The sequence below is a fragment of the Tiliqua scincoides genome, chromosome 1, assembly GCF_035046505.1.
Source record: "Tiliqua scincoides isolate rTilSci1 chromosome 1, rTilSci1.hap2, whole genome shotgun sequence".
NCBI classification, from domain to species: domain Eukaryota; kingdom Metazoa; phylum Chordata; class Lepidosauria; order Squamata; family Scincidae; genus Tiliqua; species Tiliqua scincoides.
The window spans coordinates 283,846,697-283,868,976 of record NC_089821.1 but is presented as its reverse complement, the minus strand read 5'-3'; the positions used below and the strand labels follow the sequence as shown (position 1 = coordinate 283,868,976).

The following is a 22,280-nucleotide window of genomic DNA, read 5'->3' as shown; positions in this document are numbered from 1 at the left end:
CAGGCTGTGCAGCATGGCCTTTCCCAGTTTGAAGAGACACTTGGCCAACAGTCTGAGGCAAAGAGGCAAAGGCCCATAGCCAGGGAGACAGACCAGGGACAGACTGCACTTGCTCCCAGTGTGGAAGGGATTGTCACTCCCGAATTGGCCTTTTCAGCCACACTAGACGCTGTTCCAGAGTCACCTTTCAGATCGCAATACCATAGTCTTTCGAGACTGAAGGTTGCCAACAAGATATTCTATAGGGATATATTTGATTGATTTGCCCATGGGGCAAAAAGGCAGAATATAAATTAATAAAATAATAATTTGTTCATTTCTGAAGCCAACCAGTAAGAATTTGTCAGCCTTGCCAAACTGTTAAATTGTGTCCAGGCAGCTGCATCCCTCAAAACAGAGAAGAGGGCAACAAGGTAAGTCTAGGTCAGAAGAGGCACCAACTAGCTCATGTTGCAGGTTTGGATTATGCTACCCATGATCAAAGGAATCTGTTTCAGCTAAAAGTTATAAGCACAGATATGAAGCTGGTCTTTGTGTGTTATGTGGGTGCCAGGTAATTTAATTCAACATACCATAGGTTCTCATGAACTATCAATTATGTTTAAAAAGTAAAATGCTGCTACAGAATAGATTTGGTGCAGCGCAGGTGTATTGATTATAACACATGCTGGTGCAGTGACATATCTGTGATAGCATAGCAACATTTTCCATTGAGATCAAAATACTGTATTCATTTTTTGAATAAGAGAAGCTTCAGGGTAGCTAACAAGGGAGACAACTGAACAAGTAACTCAATAGAGGACTACTATCCTCATGTTGCCACGTGGTGTATATTTGTGGAGGATGAAGGACATGAGGCAGAGGAAAAGAGTGCGTAGCTGTAGGAAATAATGAAGATAGAACAAAAATCAGATATACTCAGGGAGAAGGAAATAAACAGGAAGTCTGATGTGACGAAAGAGCAATTGTTTGAACAGAAATAATCAGAAGTCTAAAGGAAGTACAATTTCTCCACTATCTGTTTGTTATGTAGCTACCTCCACTTTTGAAAATTGTGCTCATGTTCTCTACGAAGCGGTCAGTTCAAGTGTAGACACTCAAAGCAGGAATCTTAAACACACTTATTTGGAAGCAAATCGCCTTAAAACGACTTGCTTCCATGCATAGGATTGGGCTGTTTTAATGGAACCCTACGAGAACCATTAATGGTCAACCATTAAAAGTTCTTTAAGGCACAGGGCAAGACCAATATAGGTGCAACATACTTTGAGGAAAAGGTTGGACTGAGACAGGTGTAGACAACAAGATTATAGCACTAATATTTAAGTGGATGTTCCATCCCTTTAAAGCCAAGGTACATTTGGGCCTAGGTTGGGAGTACTTCTAACAGTTATTAATCTGTTAAAGGGAAGTTGTAAAGAGACTACAGAGCCTTAATAGCATTCAACTTAAGATGGTTTTATTGACAGTGTCTTTAACACTAAGCAAACAATGCTTAAAATTTCATCCAAATTCACTTTGCACACGTCAATACCTCAAGGTAGAAAAAAATAAAAATATAAATATCTTCATAAATAAATTAAACACACCATAAAACGTTTTCATGGAAAACTTATGCCAAAAACCCATTCAGACCACTTCAACAATGTATGATCAGTTAAAGTTACGATGAACATCGATGTACGAGAACTATATTACATGGACAACATAGCCATTATTTAACCTACTAGAAAATAAAGAGAGTCTCTTTTTGCAGTTTTCAGTCAGGTCGTCATTGCTAAGTAGTTGTTTTTTTAAAAAGACACAATATTGCCAGGAACACAGTACAGTAGTTATTGTTAATGAGCCGCACTAGATACGAGTTGAAGACACCCAGCACCATAGTCAAAGTCCAATCATTCACCCAACAGATTAATTAGTTAATGCTAGTGAATATGAAGGGAGGGGAGGGAGTCACCAACCCAGCCATGCTACAGAACTACCAGTTCTCCTATGGAGGGGGGGGGACAAGACATTACTCCATGCGGTTTGGTTGCTACATCTCTGGAAGAGGTATCAGGCCTTGTGGCAGGCTGCCTGCAGCAGTCCTCCTGCAAAGTCTTGCCACTCCATACCCAACGCCCAGCAGGGAGGCGCTCTCGGCTGCTTCTTCCCAGGCCTTGGGTGGGATCACGGAACTCCACGGGTAGGAGAGGCAGGGGGGATCCTCTGCGGCCTCAGAGCCCAATCCTAAGCGGGTCTACTCAGAAGTCAGTCCCATTCTAGTCAGTGGAGCGTACTCCCAGGAAAGTGTGGATGGGGTGGCAGCCTAAGCCCCCTGCAGCAAGGGGGCGGATGGGGAGTGGGTCTCCTCCGTCAGTGGGTGGCTGGCTGGCCCCGCGGGGCTGCTTCACAGGGCCAGCAGGGTGGGCGAGCTGAGCGAGTCGGAGGAGGGCTCGTTGCTGCTGCTGCCCTTCCTGTGCGCGGCGCCGCAGCTGGGGAAGGGGTCGGTCTCCGGGTAGGTGAAGACGAAGGAGGAGGTGTAGGTGCTGGCGCAGGGCGTGCAGGTCACCACCGGGGTGCAGAGGGGCTCCAGGTCGGCGCCGCTCCCCGGCCCCGCCACCGCCGCCAAGGGCTCCCAGTCCGCCGCGTAGAAGGAGGATGAGCCGGCCAGATCCACGTCGGGCACGGAGCGGGGCGTCTCGCGGCTGGAGCGCGAGAAGGGGAAGTCGTCGAAGGGCTCCGGCTTCAGCTCCTTGGCCGCCTCGGCCCGGCCGGGCTCCTGCAGCAGCGGCAGGGCGAAGGCCGCCTCCTCGGACTCTGGGGAGCTGGCCACGGGCGCCTCGGCCAGCATGTCCAGCGGGGAGACGGCCAGCTCGTCGGAGAACTGCAGCTCCTCCGGGATCTTGCAGGCGGGCCGGTGGGCCGCCAGGATGAACTCCAGCTTCTCCTTCTCCTTCAGCAGGTTGGCGATCTCGGTCTGCAGGGAGGACTTCTCCTCCTCCAGCTGGTCGGTTTCCTGGGGAGAGGGAAGGAGAGGGACGGTCAGGCCAGGCCAGGCCGGGCCCCTCTGGGTGGAAGGCAGGAGGAGCGCAGGGCCCCAGGAGGCGGTGGCGTAGCCAGAGGGGGCAAAGCACCGAGTTTTGCAGGGAGTCTTACTGCAGCGTGCAAGAGCCCCTCCCCCTCGAAGCCATTGCGGGCGGGGGGAGCAAAACAGAGATGAATGCTTGAATGGCTCCGAAGGGTCCCTTGCACGCTGCAGTGAGGCTCCCTGCAAGACTTGGTGCTTTCCCCCCCCTGTAGCTACGCCACTGCCAGGAAGACACACGAACGAGGCAGCCAAGCAGGCATACTTACCGCTTGCAGAGTATCAGTCAGCTCCCTCCTCCTGTTGCGGCACTTGGCGGCTGCCATCTTGTTCCTCTCCCTCCGGATCCTCCTTTTCTCCTCCTCCTCTGGAGTCAGCTGTGGAGAGAGAGCGCACAGCCATCAGTATGCGTGCCCAGAGCCTGTCCAACTTGCCTAGCCTGTCCTCACGTCGGGTGGCGGCCACGAGATTGGTGGGCCGCTGCGAGATACAGGAAGCTGGACTAGATGGGCCTATGGCCTGATCCAGTGGGGCTGTTCTTATGTTGAGATGCTTGCATTCGTGGAGATTGTATGGGGGTGGGGGAGTGAGAGCCCAATCCTATGCATGCCTACTCAGAAGTCCCATTATAGTCAATGGGGCTTACCCCCAAGTAAGTGTGGATAGGATTGCAGCCCTGACCAAAAGGGAGCCCTTTCCTCCATCTCAATAGACTGTGAGTTGAGCTCCTATTCCATATGGCTGCCAGGCTTACAGCCCAATCCTAAGCGTGCCCACTCAGAAGTAAGTCCCATTATAGTCAACTGGGCTTACTCCTAGGTAAGTGTGGTTAGGATTGCAGCCTCAGATTCTGTGGGGGGGGGGAGCTCAAGGAGGATGGTAGCCCGCTTGCAAAGCCAGTCCAGGTGTCAACCATTCACAGCCCCTGAATAACCTGAAACCCTGCAAGAGGCTTCCTAGCAGCCAGATGCTGCACACCCACCTGCTCCACTTTGCCCCTGCGGCCGATACTTTGCCCCCTGCTTCCTGCCGTCTTGACGATCCCCGCCCTGGAGTAGGCACTGGTGGGAGGAGCAGGGAGCCCGTACGGATGGGTCCGGTTCTGGGAAGGAGCCACCGAGGAGATCAGGGTGGGCTGCACCATCCATTGCAAGTCCGGGCTGGTTGAGATGGCAGTCACGGTGGGGACGAAGTTGGCGCTGGAGGCGGCGAGGTCGGTGCAGAAGTCCTGGAAGGCACAAAGAAGGAGACCCGGTTAGGGGCAGAGTCGGGGGGGGGGAGAGATGCAATGCACGTCTGGCAGCCTCTCCATGCCCAAGAGGCTATTTTGAGCGGCGGGTCCTGCAGTCACTCCCTGGGGCCAGATTGGCTCGGACGCCACCGCTGCTGCCATCAGACTACACATGAACGGGGGCTGGTTATAAATATCTCTGACGTCCTAGCTGACGCAAGCGCCGCTCCGGAGTCTCCTGAATGAAGCCGCGTTTTTATCAATGAAGCCGCTTGCAAAGCAGCACCGCCCGGGCTACGAGCCCCAGCCCCCCAGGAAGCGCTTGTAGTGGCGGAGAAGAGCCCAGTGTTCCTATGGAACCCGCCCCCGCCCCCCCCCCCCGCTGACTAGTAGGACAAGGGCCTCCTTCGTGTCCCATGTAGCATGCACAGGACATATGACATCAAGAACGTGCAAGCAGGCATCACGTGGAGGGCAGGCAGCTCTTCCGAGCCATTAGAGCTACTTCTGTCCTACTAGCAAGAGAGCCCCCTCCCCCCGGAGAGAACCTCCAGTCCAAGCCATTAGAGCCGCTTCTCTCCGACGGGCGACTGAGAGACACCCCCAAGGTGACACCCCCCCACTCCAAGCCATTACAGCTGCTTCTGTCCCACCAGCAACAGAGAGACCCCCCCAAGGAGAGACCCCCACTCCAACCCTTCCCCCTGGAGCCATGAACAGCGTCCCGCAGTCTCACCTGGGTGTTCATGGGGGAGCCCAGGCTCGAGAAGGAGTCTGCTGGGGAGGGATAGTAAGTCAGGCTGTCCCCAGCCGGAGAAGCGCTGCTACAGCGGGAGGAAGACGCGTCGTAGTCCGCGGTGAAGCCTTGGTACATCATGTCGGAGCGCCTGGGACGGACCCTCGGGGGGCAGTGTGTCTGTCTATCCCAGCTGGTGGCTGTCTCTGGGGCTGGGCGAGAGGCTCCCTGCGAACGCTCTCACCGGTTGGCGCCTCTGCCTGCGTGCCCGCTCCAGTCACTCTGGCTAAGCTCTGCTGTTGGAGTAAAGCGAGGCGCCTCCGCCTTTTATATACAGCGCAGGACTTTCTCAATGGATCGACGTCACGGGGGCGGGCCTCTCCTCCCCGGAGGGAGGTGCCCGGAATCACGACCCGCCTTTGCGCCCCTCCAAAGCCTCTGGCGGCATCGCAGCCTCCCGGAACAGGGGTCAGAAGCTTTCCGCGAAGGGTCCCGGTGACCGTGGGGCGGGGGGGGGGTTCAGCTTTGAAAAACCCGGCGAAACGACTAGGGGTTCCCTCCCCCCTCTCCTCGAATCCCGGCTCGGGAACCCACTGACGCAGATATCCTTATATGGCATACATCCTGTACAAAGGGGTGTGACTGACGGGAAGCACTCGAGGATAGAGGCCAAGAGCAGCTGTGCGCGGCCGTGGCGGTAGGGGGAGCGGGTGCCATCGCCGCAGAGACGGTATGTGCATGCGGATATTCTGGGTCCTGCTCCCTGAGTGCTGACCAAACACTGAATGGGAGGAAACGCCGACGTCTATTTAGCCCACCTCCTCCACCCCGAGAAGCTGCAGTCCTATCCCCACTACAGTACAGTAAGCCCCATTGACTATAATGGGAGATTTATAGGGAGTAAATGAGATTTACTTCTGAGTAGACATGCCTAAGACCTTTGCAGGGGGAGTCTGTGGTTTCAAAGCACAAGCCTATGCATGGCTACTCAGAAGTAAATCTCATTTTGTTAAACGGGGCTTTAGGAAAGTGTGTACAGGTATAGGATTGCAGCCTGAGGACCCAATCCCATTCAACTTTCCAGCTCTGGTGTAACCACACAATGCAGCCCCATGGTAAGGGAACATGTTCCCATACCTTGAGAAGGTCCCAGTGACTGCCCCTCCACCACAGGATGCAGCGCACACTCCACTGGCACAACTGCACCAGCACTGGGAAATTGGATAGGACTGGGCCCTTATTGCACTGAGATCAGCAACACGATTCCTGTCTTTTGGATGCAGGCCTGCATTCTGACATGACACCATTTATTTCCCTAGCATTGTGCATGATTTTTGAAATACACACAGGAGGAGAAGAAATGTGGCCCCCACTCCCCAAGAATGTCAGATTCTGAGATCATGGGAATATGACACACAGTATAAAGTCAGTTAAGAGGGGATATAGGGGAGATTTTAATTCCTACTGACTTAAAAAAGATCCCACAGGCAAATAATTTTCTTTCTTTGTTGGGGGGGGGGAATACGTCAAACAAATGCAATTATTGCAGTAGAAAGACTTTTAGAGGCCAATCCTATGCATGTTTACTCTGAAGTAAGTCCCACTACAGTCAATGGGGCTTACTCTTAGGTAAGTGTGGATAGGATTGCAGCCTGAAGGCCCAATCCTATTCAACTTTCCAGCACTGGAAATGCAGCTCCTATAAGGGAACATGTGTTCCCATACCTTGGGGAGGCCTCTGTGGCTGCCTCCTCATCACAGAATGCCGTGCAGGCCCCATTGGTTTGGCTGCAATGGCACTGGAAAATGGGATAGGATTGGGCCCTTATTCCAGAGAGCATATAGAGATAATGCAGTCCTAGTCTCATCCTTGTATTATTTCTCAATTTTTAGTTTCTCTATTTTACAGGTGCAGAAATCACATGGGCAGTCTTACTTGTCCCCACCTTCCCCAACCCTAGTCTATCATCTGTTGAGCTGAACTGCAGTATAAGTAAATATTTCAAGTCTATATTTTGTGTTTATATGCATTTAAGGATTTAATGCTTTCAACCAAATTCTCCAGTATTACAACCTAATCCTACCTGATGCTGGTGTAGTGGGACTCCCAGGCCTACCTTGTACCCAGCATTGGATTTGAGCAGACAGGAGGTCTCCTGGGGATAAGGGAACAGAGACAGGGCTAGATGAAGTGGTGTCCTGCTTCTGTGTCCCCACCCTCTCCTGGGCCTGTCCCCTTCCCCATCTTGAAACACCCCTCCCCACCTCTGCAATGTCCCCCACCATGCTCCCCTGCCCTTCTGCTAACCAGCACAACAGTCACCTGCCCTGGTGCTGGTCAGGTGGGATGAGGTGCCCACAGGATGGCACAGGCCCTCCCGATGGCACTGGGTATCAGAAAATAAAAGGAACTTTTATGACATCCAGTGCTGTGGTGGCAGCACTGTCACTACCTAACCACTGGATTGGGCTGTCAGTGTCAGTCATCATACTGCTATACTGAAACTCAGTAAGTGTACATACTTCAGTTCATTTATATCACTTCACCACTTATTGAGATTTAGTTGTTTCTAAATCATAGACTTTCAATACCATAATTATAGAAATTGGTGCTTCTGGTTTCATCTAGGGCTGCAGCCCTACTTACCTGGGAGTAAGCCCTATTGGGCATAATGGAACTTACTTCTGCATGCTTACCTAGGAGTAAGTCCCATCAAACTAATCAGAACTTACAAGTAAACATAGATACAGACAGAATGTTGCACATATACTCTAAGGGGTTGTTCCATATTAATATCTTAGCAACAGAGATTGAATAAGTCACAAACTTGGATCTGGAGGGATATGAAAACCTATAAACCTATTAATATGGGAAGTACTAAAAGAGAAGATATGCAATTATTGCAGCCATTTCCAGAGTTTTGTTCTACATGTGTCTTTTCCTGAGAGAAGATAGTGCATACATGCATTATTTTTCTCCCATATCTTTGAAGGAAGCATGATATAGAGCCCAATCCTATTCTTCCCCGCCCCCCATTGGTGCAGCCATGCCAAAAACGGACTCAGTTTTCCCCAAAACGATTTCGCTAGTGCAGGTCCAAAGAGTGAAAGGGAGATAGGATCTGACACACACCATTGCTGCTGGATTCACCCCCTCCTGCAGCCTCCCCACCCAGTTTTGCACCCTCCCCCACCCCCTCCTGCCTCTCCTGCTGACTTGCCTGCTCTGGTGGGCAGCAGGAAGACCAACAATGCAGGTGGGAAGGCGCTGGCCTTCCCACCAGCATCCCGGCAGTACACTGAGTAGTAAACTAGCAGAAGAGACGTGACGACAGCCAGTAAGTATAGGATTGGGCCGAAAGAAGACCACATTCCAGTTTGCAAAGCCAACATTCCATAATTAGGAACAACCAAAAATCATGTAGTCAGCACATTTTCAAGGTCTCCAAAATTCTTCAGGCTAGATGTTCAACAAGGGGGGTGGGTGGGAGACAAATTTGGGCATGACTGAAGAGCCCCAGGCCTCCTTCAGTTCAGTCAAGGGGAAATCCCTAATTCCACTGTAGGCAGTTACAAAACTTCCATTCATTTCAGTTGTGTCAGCAATTTACCTTGTAGTAATCATATGCAAAAATGCAGGTAAAAAAAGTGAGTCTTCAGTCTCATGTGCTGCTCATTCAAAATAGGACTAGAGAAAATGATAGCTCAGGGATTTCCTAATGATGGCTCTGAACTCATTACTGAAGTCATCAAATTGATGCAATCTCTACTGGCTAGGACCTTGTATTGGCAACCTTCAGTCTCGAAAGACTATGGTATCGCGCTCTGAAAGGTGGTTCTGGCACAGCGTCTAGTGTGGCTGAAAAGGCCAATCTGGCTAGGACCAAGACTCAGGAAAGATGACTTCAGGTGGATGCCTTCAGTGAAAAGCTTGGGGTCACTGACAAGATTCTAGTGGGACTTCACTGAGAGTACTCTGAAACATGAGACTTGCTACCAAATTTCAGTAGTACTGTAGTAATAATAGCAATAAGTAGTTTTGCTATGCACTCAAATATTTTGGCACAGATGATCTCAGTGATCCTTACATATCATTGTAAGTAAGCAAGAGTTATGATGATCATGACTGGACCACAAACAGGAACTCAGAAGAATTCTGAAAGGGGAAACAGAAAGGGGTAGCAAGGTAGGCCAGAGTAACAGAATCTCAGATAGTTCCAAGTGAGCACTTTGTTTCAATAAGGTCCAGAGGTTATCTGATCTCATAAAACTCCCCAGGCTCAAACTACCCTTATGAAGCTCTGCTTCCAGGCCTAGTGAGTGAAGAGTCTTATGGAGCAACCCTCTAGCCTGGCATCTCACACTTCTTTTCTCCATCAAGCTCCTCCTGGCTTGTTGCTGGCTGACATGCAAGTGGAGGTTCCTGGTGTGTGTGTGTGGGGGGGGGGGGGTGCAGTTCTTCATGAGGCTCAGGAGGTGCTTCCTCTGAGGGCAGATTTCCAGTTTATCTGCAAATAGCACCAAATTAACCATATATAGGGTCCACATGATCCAAAAGATATTTGTTTACTTAGGCTGCAATCCTATAAACACTTACCTGGGAGTAAGTCCTTCTGAACTCTATAGGACCAACTTCTGAGTAGGCATGTATAGGACTGCACTGCAACTCTTGCAACTTACTGCAAGAGTCCAATCTTGAGCTCTGCATGCCAGCCCTATGCCAGCACAGAGCATTGCAAATGCGCCTTAAGGCATGCCCTCGACACTCAGCACCAGGTCAGTGCTGCAGCTAGCACCAGTGCAGTGCCATTCTGTGCTGAGCCAGCACCAGCTGGAGGCCCGATGCTTGCTACCTGGAGGAAGGGATGAGCTCCAGGTGGGCAGAAAGGTTAGTCGGGTGGGGGGAGTGAGCAGGGAAGGCAGGGCAGGGCGAGGGGGCAGGGTGGCTGGTGGGTGGGATGGGGAGAGCTCTGCTCTCTGTTGGGACCAACCCAACACAGAGCCTCTCAACTCTGCACCAGGAAAAAAACCAGTGCAGACTTGAGTAGCACCATTGTGGGGCTTGGGCCTTTCCCCAGGGGAAGGGAACAATGCCCCCCCCCCCAGGAGACTCCAGCAGCTGCCTGAATCCCATAGGATGTAGGGGTAGCCATTTTGCACCTCTGGGCACTGGGCAGTTTAGGATTGGCCTATTTCTTATTTCTCTCTCTCTCACACACACACACACACACGTTTAGGAGTCACCTTCTGTTAGTATATTCAAGGCAAATTCCAACACGTTATCTTTGCGCTGTGGTTTCTGCTGGGATAAGGTGGCCAGCTTTTGTGTTCCACAGAACACTTCTTCAGGCACATCACCAAGCAATCCCACTGTGTCCTGTTTCTCACCCTAAGGGAGCCTCATTTCCCCTACTTTTTTACTTAGCAGCTGTTCATCTTGCAACCAAAACGAAGCCAAGAAACCCAGTTTAGGGTATGGAATCTCAGCTGGAATTGCTGTACGGTTATTACCATGGGAACACATATTTATTGTTATTGCAAATAAAATTCCCTGTCTGGAGCTGAATTGTTTCTGTGTGAAGTTTGGGATTTGAAGGGATACCACATATGTACCGCATGGATGGAAAATATAGCCTAATGTCCTTCCTGAAGAGTTTGACGGGAGGGGATGTGAGTGGAATGATGGAACATTCTGCACGTTTAACAGTCATATAACCACGCTATGCTCAGAGCCCAATCCTATACATGACTACTCAGATGTAGGTCCGATTATTATTATTTTCACATTTTTTAAATACTGCCCTTCCTCCGAAGAGCTCAGGGTAGTGTACACGGCTGCTCCCCTCCTTTTGTTCTCACAACAACCCTGTGAGGTAGGTGAGGCTGAGAGAAAGTGACTGGCCCAAGATCACCCAGGAAGCTTCGTGGCTGAGGGGACATTTGAACCTGGATCTTCCAGATCTAAGTCCACCTCCCAATTATAGTCAGTAGGGCTTACTCCCAGGTAAGTGAGGATAGGATTGCATCTTTAATCAGTCAGGGTGCTCACTAGAAGAACTGGCCCCTTGTGTCAGGTGCATTCCCTACACTGAGAAATGCGCGGAGTCGGTGGCGTAGCTAGAGGGGGCAGAGCACTAAGTTTTGCAGGGAGACTGACGGCAGCATGCAAGTGTCTCCTCCCCTCCATTGGGGCGGGGGGGGAGCAAATGGAAGGCGTGTGCCTGGGATGGCTCTGAAGGTGCGGCCTCACGCTGCGGTGCGGTTGCTCTGCCCCCTCTGGCTACGCCACTGCGTTGGAGCGCTCCAGTCGGAATGTCCCAGAGGGAACTGGGGCTGGGATGCTTCGCTGGGAGGCTGCCAGGGAGCTGCGGGAAGAGGCGCTTTCCCGGAGCTGGAGCCTGCGCTGCTGCTGGTTGCAGGGAAGACCAGAGACGCCCGCCCAGCGCCCCGGCGCGCAGCGGGGATGACGGGCGGCCGGGACTGCAGCCAGAGCGCTCTCGCCCGCCGCCGCCGCAGCCAATGGGGAAGCGCCCTCCGGGCCGCAGCAGCGCGCGCCGGGTGGTGTGTTGACAACAACAAACAGAAGCTCTCGGCGCAGTTTCCAGGCGAGGGAGGAGCAGACGCCCCGTTCTTGCAGCCTGAGCTCAGAGGCTCAATGCGGCCATTGATGCTGCCGCCGCCGCGTGGCGCCCCGCCGGCCGGAGGATCTGGGCCACGGAGGGGGGGGAGCAGTGCTATTTCGAGGCTTCCCCGTCACAGGCAGCGGCAGCTGGGGCACCGACCTGCCTTCGCCCGGGGGAGAGGAGCGATGCTTCTCCTGGAGGGGCAAGAAGGCTGGAGAAGGGGCTGGCGATGCCACCCCCCCCCCCAAATATTGAGGCTGCAATCATATCCACACTTACCTGGGAGTAAGCTCCATTGACTATAATGGGACTTACTTCTGAGTAGGCACACATAGGCTTGGACTGCACACCATTTCTGCCCAACGTTGCATATACGCAACAGAGATAATAATAATAAACAACTTTATTTATATCCCGCCCTTCTCCCCAAAGGGACCCAGGTGTACACCTGTGGGCTGGGCAGGAATTGGTTAAAAAGGAAAATAAATCAATAAGGTCTATATAACAACGAAGAAGAATAGAAATGATGATGACTTCTAGAAAGCGCTCCAGGTATATCTTAGGAGGGTAGGCACTGATCAAGAAGAAAAGAGGCTTCTTCTACTTATGGCATTGTAGTCCGGAGCCTCTGCTGAATGGTTTATTCTTTTATTTTTTCAATCAGGTAGGCCGGAAGATAAGGAAAAAAGAAAGTCCTGTGAAGGAGAGGATGGGTGTAAGTTTGTGAGTGTCCACCCAAACTCCAAACATTACATAGTTTGGCCCCCAGTTATTTTAAAAGTTATTTCTATGAAGGCAAAGATATGTCACTTTTCAAACAACCATTTTATCCACTTTTTACCTCATTTCATCAGTCCTTTCCCATAGCATTTTAAGCAATGTTCAAAAGACCTACATGAATTTTCTCATTTCATCTGTACAAGTCTGTCTTTTTAATTCCCATTTTACAAACTGAAAACTGAGGCTGAATGACAGTAATGGCATTTCTAGATTGAGGGGAAGGGGGGACAGAGAGGAAGAGGAAATGTGCTAAGCTGGAACGTTAGAGAGTGGGATGGCACATCATTTGGTAAGAGACCACATTTGGCATGCTGCCCCAGGCATCCAGAGGTCTTAAGCCAGCCCTGCCTCCACTCTTATGTTTGATTGTTAGTCCAGTTGACCTGCAAAGGAAAATAGCTCATATCCATAATAAGGTGATCAGTTGGTGCCTTACAACCCAGAGGCTGGTCCAACCGAACTCTACCTAGATTCAGAGGGTAGCCAAATAGAGCCAGACCACAATAAGTGTTAGAAAGAGTAAGGTTTATTTCCATACAGAAGTAAGAGAGCATATTCAGAAAACACAATAGGTAAAAGATAACATATATGGAAGATGAACTGGGCAAACAAAAGCTTACAACATCCTTCTGCTTGCTGGGAATTCCTTAACAGTTGTGGATGCACTCCAGTGAGGTAAGATTCTGGGGCACACCTGTGTAGGTCTTCATCTGCTAAAGTCCAAAGGGCAGGGGCATTTCTGATCCTTCTATACCTAAGCTCAGGGAACCTGCTAGAAGCTTGGCTTCTAAAACAAAAACTATTTAATAACTTCTTTCTCACGCAGACAGATCTCTGCCACCTGGAACTTGCCTTATCTAAAATATGCAGTGATAAATCATGCTGGGCACAGCAATACACTTAGAAGAAACAGCAGCTGTGCATTAGCAGCAGCCTCATCAACCTGGCAGACAGGTCAAATTGTGAAAGTTCACTTGGACTATAATCCTCTGCACACTGGAAATAAGTCCCATTGACCTCAGTGGGATTTCCTTTTGAGTAGGCATGACTAGGACGGCACTGTTAACACCTTGAACTTATGTACAATTATCTTCTGATATCCAGCCACTGAACCAGGTCACAAATCTCTCAGCTGTCTTGACTTTTTAAAAGTTTTGTGAAATGTTTTCACTGATGGGAGCAATTGTACCTTCTTCTTGCATACCTTAGGCACAGATTGCAACTTCCCCTGTTTACCTCCACCCCCTTCAGTCACACCTGAACACTTGTTGGTGCAACAGTGCAATTTTGCAATTTGGTGCAATTTTGATAGCTCCTGCAGAAGCAGCCCCCACCCCTCCTTCCTTGCTTCCCTGTTCTGCCTCCACTTCAAACCCTCTGCTGCTGAACTCTGCTATGGGCTCTGATTTCTGATCACCTAATGCTAACTTGACTTTTAACATCGGTGTCCTACTTTGTGAACCACCTCTGTCTTAGCATTACTGCCAGACCTGTCTTCTGAACAGCCCCTTTGCCTTCCTAGGTTAACAAAGAGTCAACAGCTCCCAATCTTTTACTGGGTTTTGCAAACTATCCTAGTCCAAATAATAATTCAAATAGAACCATTTAGAGAACTGACTAGAAGTAGTAAGTAGGTGTATTCAACTTAGTATTCAACCTTTTTGTTGTTGGTGGTGTGACTAAATTTCAGTAAGAAATGTTTCCATAACAATACTGTAATCTACTAGATAGTGTTTGTGTAGTATCAAATAGAAAATGAATAGAAAATACCAGAGGTTTGTGGTTTCCTCATATCATTGTACACACCACATGTATGCAAGAGCCATAAAAAAGAGGAACGCTTTTCCACTACTATCAACAAGCATTACCACAGAGACAAAGCAGAGTCATAACATTAAAACATACATGACTGTGCCAGCCTTTCCCATTGCTTACCCGGCCAAATCCATGCTTGAGTATTGCTTTCCTTGTGGTTAGTACCCAGCTCACTGTACCTCTGTATCATTTGTGATATGATGGCAGAGTTTGAGTCTTCCATTTGTGACTGGCCTAAACTTTGCAATGCACTTCTACTACACTGTAGCAGGCGCACCCTGTTCTAAAAAGCAAATAAAGATTACTGACAATATTTTTGTGAGATTGGGACTTAATGTTGTGAATGAACATGGCACTAGAGCCCCCATGTCAGGAGAATGCTATGCCAATGACAGACCTAACGTAGGTAGGAGCCCCATACAGAGCCATGGGAAAGTGAAAAACTGTTAGGGCCTGGCTATAGTGCCATGTTCATTTGCAAAACCAAATTCCAATCTGTCAGAAATATTGTCTGTAATCTTTATTTGCTTTCTCCTGCTTGGAGGAGTGAGGCATGAGCACATAACAATGCATTTGATGTTACAAGACGGAAGTCATGGAGCAGGATGAAGGACCAAGGTCTCCTCTCCCAGTGTATGCACCTCCCAAATGTATTGTATGCCAACAATAATAACTATAGTCAAGAGAGAAGTTAACTACACACTGATAACTCCAAATGCAGCAATATTTTCTCAATCCTCTTCCCTCCCCACATAATCACATAAGAAGAGCTCTGCTGGATCAGGCCAAAGGCCCATCTAGTCCGGCTTCCTGTATCTCACAGTGGCCCACCAAATGCTTCAGGGAGCACAAAAGATAGCAAGACCCAACCTGTGTCCTGGCACCCTTCCCTTCATCTGGCATTCCGAGGTAGCCTATTTCTAAAATCAGCAGCTTGCATGTACCTATCATGACTTGGAACAGCAGGGTCTCCCCAGTTTGTGTACCAAACTTTTTCAAGTGGGTGCTCCTTTTTTAGCAGGGGGAGAGTAACTGGCCCACCTCACCCCAGCAGTGTCTGTTCTAGTGGCTGTCTGCTGGTATTCATTTGCATCTTTTTAGATTGTGAGTTATTTGATTTTTCTCTGTAAACCGCTTTGTGAACTTTTAGTTGAAAAGCGGTATATAAATACTGTTTAATAATAATAATAATAATAATAATAATAATAATAATAATAATTTGTGGTGAGGTGGTTGAAAGTGGAGAGGGATGTGGTGGTGAGATGACATGGCCCAATCTAAGCTCAAATGACTTAATTCAGGCTCACTTCATAAGAACATAAGAACAGCCCGGCTGGATCAGGCCATAGGCCCATCTAGTCCAGCTTCCTGTATCTCACAGTGGACCACCAAATGCCCCAGGGAGCATACAAGACAACAAGAGACCTGCATCCTGGTTCCCTCTCTTGCACCTGGCATTCTGACATAGCCCATTTCTGAAATCAGGAGGTTGCACACACATCATGGCTTGTAACCCATGATGGACTTTTCCTCCAGAAATTTGTCCAATCCCCTTTTAAAGGCATCTAGGCCAGATGCCATCAACACATCCTGTGGCAAGAAGTTCCACAGGCCAACTGCACGCTGAGTAAAGACATATTTTCTTTTGTCTAACTCTCCCAACACTCAATTTTAGTGGATATCCCCTGGTTCTGGTGTTATGTGAGAGGGAAAAGTGTGTGTCTCTCTGTCCATCATCTGCACAATTCCCTTTGTCTCCCACAACCATTGGGGAAATCAGAGTAATGACATGTCTTTAAATTCATGGCTGTGGGCACATTGTGTACCACTTGACTGATGTTTGCATATACCTGTATGAGCTGAAAAACTGAGATGTTGAAATGACAGGCAACTTCAGAAACAGAACAGGAAATCAAACCCTTGTCTCTCATGTCCCAGTCAAGAACTCTGTTGGCTGATTCATACTACCTTCCCTGTGTGAATGGAATTATGATAATTCCCATGACTGCTACTCAGAGGCTGCATTTACTGCTTTGTGGCCATCAACTTGACAAAAGTTGATTTCCTAATTGTGCTTTTCAGGAAATACAAGTTGAATAGCAAGCCACTTAAGTGCCATTTTCTTTTCTATCCCTCTTCCCCTTAAAAAAATTTCAATATGGCTATCAATTACATCATTTTCAGCTTTGAATGGAAGCTCCTCAGAGTTGGACATTTTGACTGCCGAGCAATCCAGTCCTGTGATATGGCATAAATAGTAATTAAAACAACGAGGGAGGAGTGGGTGGTTGGTGCTCTCTAGGGAGTAAAGCCCTGCACCTAGATTGATTTTAAAGACTCCTGCTTACATAGACAAATGTCTCTCACCCAGCAATTAATATGTCTGCCTACTCCTATCCACCCTTTGCCCAGTTATGTCACTCCTTCTGCCATGTGGTATCCAACTTGGCTCCAAAAGTATTACCTTGTGACAGGGATTAATCATTTATGTGATAAGCTAATTTGGCACAGCCAGCTCCAGATGGCAACAAACTGGGGTATTTACTGTGGCTCCAAGATCAGCCAAGAGCCCCAACAGAGCTGCCATTTTCATTTTGCACAGGTCACCCAAGAAAGATGGAGCATAAGATTATTTTTTACTTCCCACCTTTTTCAGGTTAAGGGGGCTGACTGACTTGCCTAAGGGCCTCCAAAATTTTGAACCTGGAACTGATCCTTGGTGTAATAACATGAAGACAACATGAGTTTTAAGCTACCTGCTGTTGTATATTTAGCCATATGAGAGAGATTACAGATCTCAGTTTCTTCCTTCAGTGTAGATCAGAACAGTCTGTGAAGCTCTAATGAATCTTTGACTTGGAAAAGTAGCTTTTCGGGTAGGTGAACTATGTTATGTTCCAATGACAATTTTGTCCTCTCAATACTCTTCTAACCAAAGAACTAAAAGATGTCACAGACAGACAGTATTCCTCACCCATCCCCTACCCCATCTCCTCCCCATACCACTCTCTGTGCTGGGCTTACCTGCTCCAGTGGGCCTCCCAACATCTGCCAGCATGCACAGGAAAGCACATGCACAGGAAAGCACATGCACAGCATGCACAGGAAAGCACATGCACAAGCCTTTCTGCTTGTGTGCCGGATGCTACTGCTGCCACAAAACACTTTATGGCTGCTTTGCAGCTGTCTGTGCTGGCAGAACCCATGCTCCACCAGCGCTTCCTTTACATAGGATTGGGCTGTCAAGCACAACCTACACATTTCTACCATCTCCAATGAAGGTTCTCTCATAGACCATATAGATGGGCAATGCCAGAGGATCACATTGAAACACAAATACTCAGAAAGCAAGAATCAGTCAGATTCTTGGGATTCTCCAACTAAATTAAGGTTCCAAATCAAAGCAACTCTTACTAAGGTGAAAGTCACTGAGCAGATGTGCTTTGGTTTGTGCCATAAATAAAATGCTCTCCAAATTGCAGGAACTGATCAATCCCTCTATGAAAAATCCTTTTCCTTCCTTCCTACTTTCTGGAACCACAAGAGGAGCTCCAAGCACAGTCCAGTTGGGTCTTAACAGTAAACCCAAGCCTATTATCACACTCAAAGACATTTAGCATACTTTATAGCACAAAGATTGTGTGATGATGGGACTGACTTTTCCTAATGTGCTTGCAATCCATTATTTAATAAGGAAAGGTCATTCATGGAAACTGCCATCTGAAAACTAAGTCTCATTTCTCACCTTCCAATCTGAAAAATACATCCAATAATACTAACGATCTCAGAGCAAGACAGAGTTCCTATGTGGATCCAGTCCCATCATTATGGAGAGCTCCACCTGACTCCACTGTCAGTCTTAGCTATTCAAACACATCATCCTTTATGTAAGACCTATTATTCAGTGACACTTCCCTGGTTACCTTACTTTTGTTCTTTGTGAAGCAGTCTGGAAATGGCTGGGGATGTCCCACTTTGAAATGCAGGATTAGTTCTCCTGCACAAGTGCCATTCAGTTACACAAGAAGTGCCCCACTGGATCAGGCCAAAGGCCCATCTAGTCCAGCTTCCTATATCTCACAGTGGCCCACCAAATGCTTCAGGGAGCACACAACACAACAAGGGCACCTGTATCCTGGTGCTTTTCCCTGCATCTGGCAATCTGAGGTAGCCTACCTCTAAAATCAGGAGCTTGCACATACCTACCATGAACCCATGATGAACTTTTCCTCCAGAAATATGTCCAGTCCTCTCTTAGTCTACTGTGTCCCATGTTAATTCATGTGCAGTAGGGGTGCCTTTAGTATTTTGTTTGTTTGCTTTAGACGTTTGTCTTGGGCTGCCCTTGGCCATGCTCCTGATTGGTCTTGTTCCATGACAAAAATGTGCTGCTTGTGGAAAAGCAGCTTACAAGATTGCACTAGCCTTGCCTTTGTCCCTGTAGAAACACTGATATTTGGACATAGCCCTTAGATGCCACTAGGATGCCTTTGCTTGGAATACAGTCAGTCTCTAGCAGAGTAACGCCTCCATTTCTAATTCTGTCTACTTGTCACACCACAGAATAATAGCCTGAAAGAGGCTCGATCTTACTCATTTCAGAATCCAGCATGAAAATACACTGATGATGACATGCATCTGTTGTAGCTAAAAAGAAACAGATTGGAAGACAAGATGCTGGCTGCTCATTTCAGATAAGATTCCTGGCAGCACTGAACAACAAAATGCCTGAACATTATACAGAGCCAAAAGAAGCTGTCTGTTTCTGGATGAGGAAATCTACCACTGTGGGGATAAAGATCTCAGCACTGCTTTGGGAGTGGGATGTTGGAGGTCATTCATTGTTTCCCACTACATTTCAGTTTTCTCAAGATGGTTTTACAATGGTAGAAAACTCATGCTTTTCATACACATAAACTCATACACATAGACGAACAGGCCTTGCTGAGGGAGAATCAGCATGGGTTCTGTAAGGGTAAGTCTTGCCTCATGAGCCATATAGAATTCTTTGAAAAGGTCAACAGGCATGTGGATGCGGGAGAACCCGTGGACATTATATATCTGGACTTTCAGAAGGCATTCGACATGGTCCCTCACCAAAGGCTACTGAAAAAACTCCACAGTCAGGGAATTACAGGACAGGTCCTCTCATGGATTGAGACCAGGAAACAGAGAGTGGGTGTCAATGGGCAGTTTTCACAGTGGAGAGAGGTGAAAAGCTGTGTGCCCCAAGGATCCGTCCTGGGACCAGTGCTTTTCAACCTCTTCATAAATGACCTGGAGACAGGGGTGAGCAGTGAGGTGGCTAGGTTTGCAGATGACACCGAACTATTCCGAGTGGTGAAGACCAGAAGTAATTGTGAGGAGCTCCAGAAGGATCTCTCCAGACTGGCAGAATGGGCAGCAAAATGGCAGATGTGCTTCAATGTCAGTAAGTGTAAAGTCATGCACATTGGGGCAAAAAATCAAAACTTCACATATAGGCTGATGGGTTCTGAGCTGTCTGTGACAGATCAGGAGAGAGATCTTGGGGTGGTGGTGGACAGGTCGATGAAAGTGTCGACCCAGTGTGCGGCGGCAGTAAAGAAGGTCAATTCTATGCTTGGGATCATTAGAAAAGGTATTAGAAAAGGGGTGGTGGTGGACAGCTCAATGAAAGTGTCGACCCAATGTGCGGCGGCAGTGAAGAAGGCCAATTCTATGCTTGGGATCATTAGTAAAGGTATTGAGAACAAAACGGCTAGTATTACAATGCCGTTGTACAAATCTATGGTAAGGCCACACCTGGAGTATTGTGTCCAGTTCTGGTAGCCGCATCTCAAAAAAGACATAGTGGAAATGGAAAAGGTGCAAAAGAGAGCGACTGAGATGATTACGGGGCTGGGGCACCTTCCTTATGAGGAAAGGCTACGGCGTTTGGGCCTCATCAGCCTAGAAAAGAGATGCCTGAGGGGGGATATGATTGAGACATACAAAATTATGCAGGGGATGGACAGAGTGGATAGGGAGATGCTCTTTACACTCTCACATAATACCAGAACCAGGGGACATCCACTAAAATTGAGTGTTGGGCAGGTCAGGACAGACAAAAGAAAATATTTCTTTACTCAGCATGTGGTCAGTCTGTGGAACTCCTTGCCATAGGATGTGGTGCTGGCATCTAGCCTAGACGCCTTTAAAAGGGGATTGGACAAGTTTCTGGAGGAAAAATCCATTATGGGGTACAAGCCATGATGTGTATGCGCAACCTCCTGATTTTAGAAATGGGCTATGTCAGAAGGCCAGATGCAAGGGAGGGCACCAGGATGTGGTCTCTTGTTATCTATTCTGCTCCCTGGGGCATTTGGTGGGCCACTGTGAGATACAGGAAGCTGGACTAGATGGGCCTATGGCCTGATCCAGTGGGGCTGTTCTTATGTTCTTATGCTCCTTTTATGACTATCCTTTATGCATATTACCTGTTAAGTGAAGGCTACTTTTCTGTGACACTAGCCACAAAATAAAGAAAACCTAGGGTTTTATTTAGTGATTATTCAAATGTCTTGTTTCCCAAGGACTGTTTATAATCAAACCACTAGCAATGCTCAGACCAGCCAGAGAATTACTATATTCACTCAAAGAGACTTACATTTTGCACATTTAAAGTTTTGTTAATGTGGTAGGGTTGATACCTGTCTTTCTGAGCAGTGCAGAAATGGAAGATTTGCTCCATACTTGGGTCCGGATGCTAAAATATGGGTTGAAGAAAGAAACTGACTAATTGGGGCAATATCTGTTCCCACTCAACCCCGTGTCTATCATGTGATCCAGCCACCCCTGCTTCAATGGGGCTTGTGCTAATTCTGCTCACCTCCATTTGGGAGCATGGTGGAGAGGAGAAAGAGATGGCTGGGTAAGAACAAAGTGGATTGGCTATAGGAGTGCCTTCTTTCCATCTCTTCTTTGGTTATTATTTGACTCATCCTGGGCTTGTGGCTCATATTGCCTCACTGGGGAGCCTAGGCCTGTGGTCTCTAGCCACTAGACATAAGCATGAAACTAATGACAAGCCCAGCAGTTACCTTTGTAATGTACACACCCAAAAGGTAAAAGGTACATTTTGAGCTGAATTCCCTAGAATTTGATACACCTTTCCTTTGATCTGCCAAAATACATTGTCTAAACTGGGGAATGCAAGATTAGGATAAAAAATCTTTTTGTCTTACAACTGCAAACAGCCAAAAACACTATGGCTTAAACTATGGACTCCAAAATCCAAACTGCAAAATTATGTGCCTGCCTAATAACCAATGAAATGCTAACACATCAATACAGTATATTGTACAGTTCTGATGCTTTTGGAGATCTATTTATTGCTTTTTTATTTCCTGCCATAAAACAGTAGATAGAAATTGTGGGTGCAGGTGGATAAGATAAACATTAGAGACTATTACATTTCCTGTCGTTGTAAAGCAGGGCTACCACTTTATACCTTAAGATAATATTTAATGATAAAGATCATTATGACATGCTAGGAAACACAGGCTTTCCGTTCTTTGGCTTTTATATTCCCAGCAGAATATAGGTCACTGTCTCCAATCTAGTTGCCAATTTTTATTTGTTTTCTCTTGCTTCATCCAAAAAAAATATTAATTTCACATCTCTGGGAACTGGAAGAATTGCTTGCTGAGACAAGACTCAAGACTACAGCTGCTAGATTCAAACTGAGTATATTCAGACTTCCACAGTCTTGAAGAGATGAGAAAGAGAGCACCCTTTCTTCTTTGTAATAAGAGAGTAAGGGTGCAATCCTAACCCCTTATGTCAGTGCTTTCCAGTATTGGCATAGTGGTGCCAATGGGACATGTGCTGCATCCTGCAGTTGGGTGTCACTCACAGAGGCCTCCTCAAAGTAACAGAATGTTTGTCCCCTTACCTCAGCGCTGCATTGCCCTTATGTCAGTGCTGGAAGGCACTGACATAAGAGGTTAGGATTGCGCCCTAAATGTCTGAATGACAGCGGCAAGTTCATGTACAACACTGTCAATT

The 22,280-nt window shown here is 47.8% G+C and overlaps 1 protein-coding gene across 1 annotated transcript; it reads right to left on the bottom strand.

The window, feature by feature from the left end:
• Positions 1-1,437: 1,437 nt before the first annotated feature.
• FOS (Fos proto-oncogene, AP-1 transcription factor subunit) lies at positions 1,438-5,320 on the bottom strand. The gene is made up of 4 exons (XM_066612082.1): positions 5,035-5,320; positions 4,050-4,295; positions 3,337-3,444; positions 1,438-2,998 (listed from the first exon to the last, which is right to left on the bottom strand). Exons 1-4 carry the CDS (start codon positions 5,173-5,175, stop codon positions 2,390-2,392), a joined length of 1,104 nt encoding a protein of 367 aa, XP_066468179.1. The 5' UTR covers positions 5,176-5,320; the 3' UTR covers positions 1,438-2,389.
• Positions 5,321-22,280: the final 16,960 nt, after the last annotated feature.